General features: G+C 40.8%; 1 protein-coding gene across 7 annotated transcripts; it reads left to right on the top strand.

Moving 5' to 3' along the window:
• Positions 1 to 583: 583 nt before the first annotated feature.
• On the top strand, positions 584 to 7,738 carry LOC123189788 (DEAD-box ATP-dependent RNA helicase 6). 7 transcript variants are annotated; one of them, XM_044602278.1, is made up of 12 exons: positions 585 to 1,072; positions 2,084 to 2,144; positions 2,814 to 3,048; positions 3,191 to 3,429; positions 4,901 to 5,152; positions 5,254 to 5,434; positions 5,933 to 6,021; positions 6,321 to 6,394; positions 6,475 to 6,627; positions 7,288 to 7,455; positions 7,541 to 7,625; positions 7,701 to 7,738. In XM_044602278.1, exons 1-9 carry the CDS (start codon positions 777 to 779, stop codon positions 6,551 to 6,553), a joined length of 1,506 nt encoding a protein of 501 aa, XP_044458213.1. In that variant the 5' UTR covers positions 585 to 776; the 3' UTR covers positions 6,554 to 6,627; positions 7,288 to 7,455; positions 7,541 to 7,625; positions 7,701 to 7,738. The 7 variants fall into 7 exon arrangements, with proteins under 7 accessions (XP_044458219.1, XP_044458213.1, XP_044458218.1 ...); XM_044602283.1 differs by having other exon boundaries at positions 7,529 to 7,625; XM_044602282.1 differs by having other exon boundaries at positions 7,541 to 7,738.
• The last annotated feature ends 325 nt before the right edge of the window (positions 7,739 to 8,063 follow it).

Here is an 8,063-nt window from a genome sequence, read left to right as displayed (position 1 = left end):
ATAAAAAAACCATAGGAAGCGAGGTAATATGCATCTCAGATCCTATAGGAAAAGAGATGTCGTTTGATTCGGGATTTGATTATCTTTCACTAGGTCTATGCTAAGTTTTTCTTTTCTTTGAAATGTGAAGGAATAAGATTCCTATCCTTTAGCATTCTTACAAAATCCATGCAAACCAATGGAGGCCTTAGTTAGTAGAGAAACTCTTTATGATTTCTATTAATGAAAATCAGGTGCAAACCCTTTTGCTCAAAATAATTTTTTGAACATCGATGCGACCCTATTTCTATTTCTGATGGACCATAATCTACATTTCTTTCCCCTTGTTCCGAGAAATTTAGCCTGCAATGTAGTAGTACCAGCACTAAACACAGAAAAGGTAAAAATAAAGGCATGCGAAAGAACTAAAGAAGCAAGGGAAACGTGTAAATACAAGAAAAAATGTCAACAAAAAAACGTGTAAATATAAGAAAATTGTCAACAACAAAAAACGTGTAAATGGCCGGGCACTGTCAAGGTCAGTCTCGTAATTTTAGCTCTCCACCAATCCCAATTCGCCGTCATCCTACCCTGTCCCACCCTCTCCTCGCCAGAACGGAGGGACAAAGTTTGGAAATCGCCCCCCGCAAATTCCCCAATTCTACCGACCAACGCCCCTCGAGTCGTCGCTCCAAATCATAGCATTCCGGCCGGATCTATCCGACGAGCGAAGAGTCTTCGCTCTGCACAACCATTTTTGGCTCGATTCCGGAGAAGGTCCGGGGCTCCTTGAAGCGATGGATCAGCGGGCGAGGTACCCTCCCGGCATCGGCAACGGCCGCGGCGGGAATCCTAACTACCACGGCCGTGGCCCGCCGCCGACGCAGCAGCATCAGCATCAGCAGCAGCAGCAGGCGCAGGGGCACCAGCAGCAGCACATGGAGCGGCAGTCGCAGCGCTCGCAGCACCACAACCAGCAGCTTCAGCATCAGCAGTGGCTTCGGCGGAATCAGACCGCTAGCGAGGCCGCCGCGGGCGCCGCCAAAGCCAGCGAGCACCACGCGCCGGCTGCCGCCGATGACGCCGATTTGAGGTAAGAGAGGCGCGGAAAGGCTTTGCCTATTGCTTGGTATTGGTTCAAAATGCTCATGTATTGATTTGATTCGTTGACTTGGAATAGTTGTGTACTAGTACTGGTTAGGACCCGGGGTTTAGATAGCCTGAAAGTGCAGCATGGGTGAAACTCGTGTACTTTTGGTTGTAAGGCTGTGAGTGTTTCTGTGTTTTTAGTGGACTAGTGCTGCTGGATAAGGTGATTACAGTCTCCAAGCATGAATTATGTGTACAGTGTTACACACGACGTTTGCCCCTGGGCATTCTGTATTAATCCGTGGGGCCAAGCATGGCATCTTCTGGGATTCTCTTGGAGTAGTTCAGTGTTAATTGACTGTTTTCAGATAAGTGCTGAGCAACTAACAGGACGTGCTCGTGAGCATGTTTTGGAGGCTATGTGTAGCTGTGGATGTTGTGTACTGAATATGTGGTAGGGCTACTGCATTGGGCGAATTAATGGCTATTTTGTGGTTCATGATGACGGCCACACGGATGATTGATGTGTCTAATTAGTTTCTTCGATCGATGCTAAGTCCCTGTTTGGAACAGAGGGAAAATGTTGGAATTTTAGAGGATATCATTTCTATATATAGGAAAAATTCCTTTGGTACCATTTGGAACAGGAATTGCAATCCTACACTCCTTTGAAATTCTTCTGGAATGAGGCATTCCATAGGAATTTTGAAGGAAACCAAACATGAGGTCCTATCTCATGTTTTCTTCTCTTTGTGTCTACAGTCCTGCATTCTTTTCCTGCATCACATCCAAACAATAGTTGGATGTGGCATTTTGTGATTTGGTGGTTGGAAATATAAAGTGGCCTGTTGAAGTGAATATCCTGGATGTAAATTTTCAGGAGGTTCCTCACATAGTTGTCCACAAATATGGTTCCCCTAAGTAGAAAAGAACCACTGTTGAACTGTTCTTCCAACGTAGATGATATATCCTAGATATTGGTAGTAGCTTAAGGGATTATGTTCTACTTTTGCAGTCCGCAAGACTGGAAGGCCCAATTGAAGCTTCCACCTCCAGATACACGCTACCAGACCGAGGTATCTTTTATGCTAATATTTTCTTTTTTCTTGTCAAGTGCTGCTCCCATTCTTATAAAGATTTGGCATGCAATGTTATATTTTTGCATGAGCCATTGTCTTGCTTTACATGTTTTCTTTTAATGTTCTGGTTGTCATAAGTTAGAAATAGAACTAGGTTGTAGGTTCCAATAATAAATTTTAATGTCCAGGCACATTGCAGTCAGATATCAGTATTAGAAGATTACTATTCGGTATTGCTCGTGGAAGGAAAAGGCATATGATGCTGATAGTGTTCTTGGTTTGGAGAACAAGCCAGTCGTACACTCCTACTTGATCATTCTTGGGAGGCTACCCTGTTCCACTTTATGTTCTACAGTGATTCAACACAAAGGAAAATCATCATATTTAATAGTTATTATTTGCTAAATCTTGCTGTAGATTTGAATCTATCATGCGGCATTTGAGTTCATCATATGGTTTGCCCTCAATAGTCACACAACAGCACAATCCATGTAGCAAAATAAGTTCTCTTTTAGAGTGTTCAACTTGTCAAGACTCCTCTACCTTCTTTCCGAAATACCTGGTTGGACGAGTTAAATGTCAAGTTTAGCTTATCTTGTAGCATTATTATTGTTGCTTATGTTCTCATTCTCCTGCTAAGTTAGTGTCTTCTTTTTATCCACACAGGATGTCACTGCAACTAAAGGAAATGAATTTGAAGACTATTTTCTGAAGCGTGAACTTCTTATGGGCATATATGAGAAAGGATTTGAAAGACCGTCTCCTATCCAAGAAGAAAGCATTCCTATTGCATTAACCGGCAGCGACATTCTTGCAAGAGCAAAAAATGGAACAGGCAAGACTGCTGCATTTTGTATACCTGCGCTAGAGAAGATTGATCAAGACAAAAATGCTATTCAAGGTTTCTTCTGGACTAGTAACTGTTATTTTGCACATGGAATTCGTGAAATTACGTACATGGAGTTCCTCAAATTATGCAACGATCAAACATAAGCATATTCAAAATGATCATATCACCCTTACCATTTGTTTCTTATATTCAGTTGTTATTTTGGTCCCCACGAGGGAATTGGCTTTACAAACATCACAAGTCTGCAAGGAACTTGGGAAACACTTGAAGATTCAAGTCATGGTCACTACTGGAGGAACAAGCCTAAAGGATGATATTGTCCGTCTTTATCAACCTGTGCATTTACTTGTGGGGACGCCTGGTCGTGTTTTGGACCTTACAAAGAAAGGCATTTGCATTCTGAAGGACTGTTCAATGCTTATTATGGATGAGGTATTTGAAGGCTTGTTGTAGTTGGCATTGCTTGTGTTTTAAATTAATACACACTTTGTCTTTCAAAGACCTTTTCTAAAGAACCTTTTTGGCATGGCATTCTACCACTGCTTCTTTTATTATCTATTTTACCAAACACTGCATTTCACAGAAGGAAAATGAAATAGGAATGTATATCAGCAGATGCGTTCTCCACCTTTAAATTGTTTGTTGCTAGTTCAGAGATAGATTATCACTTCTCCATTCCAGACTAACTGGCTTAAGAAATTTCCTTTTTACGCGGAGAGAATCGACGTAAACAATATGTCCTGAAGTTGGATTGGCCTTTGATAATATACCCTAACTTGGTCTGCATTTGATCGTGCCCTTAAGTTGGTTGTCCACCTGGTGATTTGTCCTACATGCCCTAGAGATTTTTTTTACAAAGACCAATTTAGTTATCCATTTAAGGTGCATATGAGAAGATACAGTTTGCCCCTTTTTAGCTTTGCTCCCTGCCAGGCACTGCTGAAAGACGTGAGTGCGCTCTCTTGAGGGTTTGCTCTGTCCAGATATCTCCCAGGTCGTCTCTGTCACCCCTTCCTCTAAATCTGCTCCAACCTATATGAATCTATTTCTCTATTGATTGGTCAAAGACCAAAGTTGAATCAAGGAAGGAGGAGGCAGCATGAACTTTTAGAAGCAGCCGAGCACAAAGGTAAGCAGCACGAAGCCGTAGTATGGAGCCGACGAGGGAAAGGGATGTGGCACTGGCCTGACGCAGGGGAGAGCCGCGGGTCTAGTTCTGGTTTGCCTCTTTGGATTTGTAGTATTTAGTGAGTAGGCAATGGTGCGTAGTCTTGTCACTCCCTCGTGACACTTGACATGGTACGCTGACGTGACCTGCCCATGCATAATCTTTGTGGCATGCTCTACAGCAGAAAGTCCGGATCGCTGCCTCTAGGTGTTTGCTGGTGCGCGGTTCTGTCTTGAGGGAGTGAGCAAGATAGAAGGCGAGGGTTGCGCGCACAAGAGCCAGTGGTGGTAGTTGCTCGCTGTGTGGGCTTGCTTCCTGGTGGGGAGGACTTGCTGGGTAAGCAGCGTTTGTGAAGGGCCTAAGCGATTTCCAGAGGGGTTTAAGGGTAACTTCGTCTCTGTTTTTAATGAGAGGGGCCTAGCCAGTTATTTTTATATTGAATAAAAAAAAATCCTGTGGGGCTTATGATCAAAGGCAGATCAACTTATGTTGTATAATCAAAGGCTTCCCGACTATAGTTCCCTGGGTAAACACTCTTAGAAAGCTCACATAGATAGAAAATGGAAAAAATATGATCAGTGGGAGTATATTTAATCTCATTTTGTACTATTATATATGGTGTATGGATTCGTGAAATAAACAACTTCAGAAGGTTAATTTAAATTGGTGGTGCAGCTGTAGATTTATCCTTTAATAAGAACGTGTTCTTACAAGAAATATTGGTTTTTCCTGTAGGCAGACAAGCTTCTTTCTCCTGAGTTCCAACCTTCCGTGGAGCACTTAATTCGATACCTTCCATCGAGTCGACAGATTCTAATGTTCTCTGCAACATTCCCTGTGACTGTCAAGGCTTTCAAGGACAAATATCTGCCTAAACCCTATGTTATTAATCTTATGGACGAACTTACACTGAAGGGAATTACCCAGTTCTACGCCTTTGTTGAAGAAAGGCAGAAAGTCCATTGTCTGAACACTCTTTTTTCCAAGGTTTTTCCCATGAAATCTTTTAGTTGATTCCTACATTTTAGTCACGTTTTGTGACTGGTCGCAATCTGTAACTAATTTCTCCAATTTCCATCTCGATACAGCTGCAAATTAATCAGTCTATAATATTCTGTAACTCTGTAAATCGTGTTGAACTACTGGCGAAGAAGATCACAGAGCTTGGTTACTCTTGCTTCTACATCCATGCTAAAATGCTGCAGGATCATCGTAATAGAGTATTCCATGATTTCCGTAATGGTGCCTGCAGGAACCTTGTGTGTACAGGCATGGAACTATACCTTTTACCTTCTTAGGTGCTGCCTTTCTTTTTTGGCCGAAGGACATTATTCTGTGGCTATTTATTTATTTATTTATTTATTTAGTACTCTATACCTTTCCAAACTGTAGGCCTTATTTATTGCCTTACTGGCATTGAAGTTTAGGCTATCCACAACTTGCTTGCTTGTGGTCCAAATACAATGCAGTTTCTACAGTGAAGAAATAATAGGTTTATGAAATGTTTTTTCTCATGGAGAGTCAGCGCATGTAGTTAGTATCTGACTTGGTCAATTCACATTACATTCAGTAGACCTTACAATTGGCATGTGGTTTACAAATCAATAGTATTCTACTAGCTTTTAGAATAAACTTGAAGTTTCACTGCTCTTTCATTATTATTTAATCATTATTCTGGTTAATGATTTATTAGTTTTGACTTTTTTTATCAAGCTGGATGGGTCATTTGGTCTCCTTTTTCTAACCTTTTGTATTTTTCCTTTGCAGATCTTTTTACAAGGGGAATAGATATCCAAGCTGTTAATGTTGTCATCAATTTTGATTTCCCCAAGACCGCTGAAACCTATCTCCACAGGGTATGCAATTTAATGAATTGCCATTTATATTTTGGTGTTCAGGCTATGACTAGTTCTAATGATTCATATAGTTGTTAGCTGAATAATCCTCTACTAAGATGATGTGAAAGACATTTTCATTTTAGTAGATATATGGAAATCGGAAAATGAATACATCTTGCCTATCAGGAGTTCAGAAGTGTAATGTTATATCCTATTAGCAATTTTTTTACCATGGTGATTTTCGATGGCAAATTGGTAAGATGGCGACTTGTTTCTGTGTTTAAAATTGCATTGAAAAATGTATTTTTCACTTGCAGGTTGGTAGATCTGGGAGATTTGGCCACCTTGGCCTGGCTGTGAATCTGATCACCTATGAGGATCGGTTTAACTTGTATGCAATTATTTGCAGGAGTGCTATAGCTTTTTCCTATCACCCCTTTTTTCTGCCATGACTTTTTTTGCTGTGCACAGGTATCGGATTGAGCAGGAGCTTGGAACTGAGATAAAACCCATACCTCCTCAGATAGACCGGACGATATACTGCCAATAGTTATCTGGCAGATTAATCTTGTATGCCCCACCCTGGAAGTTATAAGACAACTTGTGTAAATAGCAGCTCATCAGGTACGTTTGCTTATTTTTTATTTCTTTTGCATCATTGCATGTAGTGCATCTCTCTGCCTCATGTGGACTGCTCCCTCCGTTCATAAATATAAGATGTTCCAACTCTTTTCTGAATTGGATGTATATAGACACGTCTTATTGTGTTTGTTCACTCATTTCAGTCTGTATGTAGTCCATATTGAAATATCCAAAACATATTATATTTGTGAACGGAGGGAAGTATCATTTTTCTCTTCAAAATAAGGATTGTGGCTGTTGATATTTTTGCGATCACGATCCACTTCGTATAGCAGATATAGGGACTGAAACACAGGATCACGTTCTTCATAGTTACACAATTTTCCAAAATTTATTGGGGGAGCATTAAGAGTACTGTTTCAACATGCACTTGGACACTATAAAATATTACCCTATTAAGAATGTTTTACCATTGTACTTTGATTTACCACAGTATTGGTGCGAATACTCCTGATAATTTATCATTCTGTTTTATCATACCTGATAATTTATGTTTTATCATTCTGTTTTGTCAACTGATCTCGATTGATGTTGCAACGGGATTCCGGGCACTGATTGTACCGTAACTTCAGCCTTGTGTTTGCAACAGCTTGCTCTACTTTATCGAGTTCTCCAGTTGATTGCCTTCTATTTACGATGCAGGTTTCATTTACGTGATCTTTATGGTGTATCTTAAGTTGTTTTGGGGCGCTCTGGGACAGGTGAAAGTGTAGCTAGCTCGTCTAATTTCCAGCGGACCATGTGTGTGGATGTATCATGGCTAAGCTAAAACTTCCCGTCACTCTGACAATAGTTAATGTTGCTAACCAGGTGCCTGTTCTGAGACTGTTCTCTCTAAAACTGAAAGACCTCCTTTTCTTTTGACAATGTATTGGCTGGCTAGCTTTTTCTACAGGACATTTTGACCCTGGTATTTCTGTGAGTTGCGTGACCTTGGCGTGCACAGATGGATCACTCCACCTGGGCCAAGCTGTCGCGATGTATGTGTATGGACCACACATTTTGATTATTTTGTATTTGTATCCATTCTGATGTGCCATATTTGTAACTGCTAGATTGGAATTGGTGTGCAAGGAGTGTTTGTTCGGTTCAAGATTTTTCTTTGCTTCAGTCTCTACATGAGAACGTGCCATGCGATGTTTTCTGGCCGCTTGCTCTCAAGCAGAGGCGGATGTACTGGCAATTTAAGTTGAACCTTCAATGTTCTGTGGAAATATATATGTGCCAATGCTTCTCCAATGATCATATTTCAGCAATTCTTTTTGGGCAAGAGTACCATAACTCGTTGCTACTATGTCTTGCGGGATGCATTTGTGATCTACTCCCTTTGTAAACTTTTATAAGAGCATTTAGATCATTAAAGTAGTGATCTAAACACTCTTATACTTCTTTACAGAGGGAGTATCAAAATATGACAA

This window comes from Triticum aestivum, chromosome 2A, assembly GCF_018294505.1.
Source record: "Triticum aestivum cultivar Chinese Spring chromosome 2A, IWGSC CS RefSeq v2.1, whole genome shotgun sequence".
In the NCBI taxonomy this organism is placed as follows: Eukaryota; Viridiplantae; Streptophyta; class Magnoliopsida; order Poales; family Poaceae; genus Triticum; species Triticum aestivum.
This window is presented reverse-complemented; position numbering and strand designations above follow the sequence as displayed.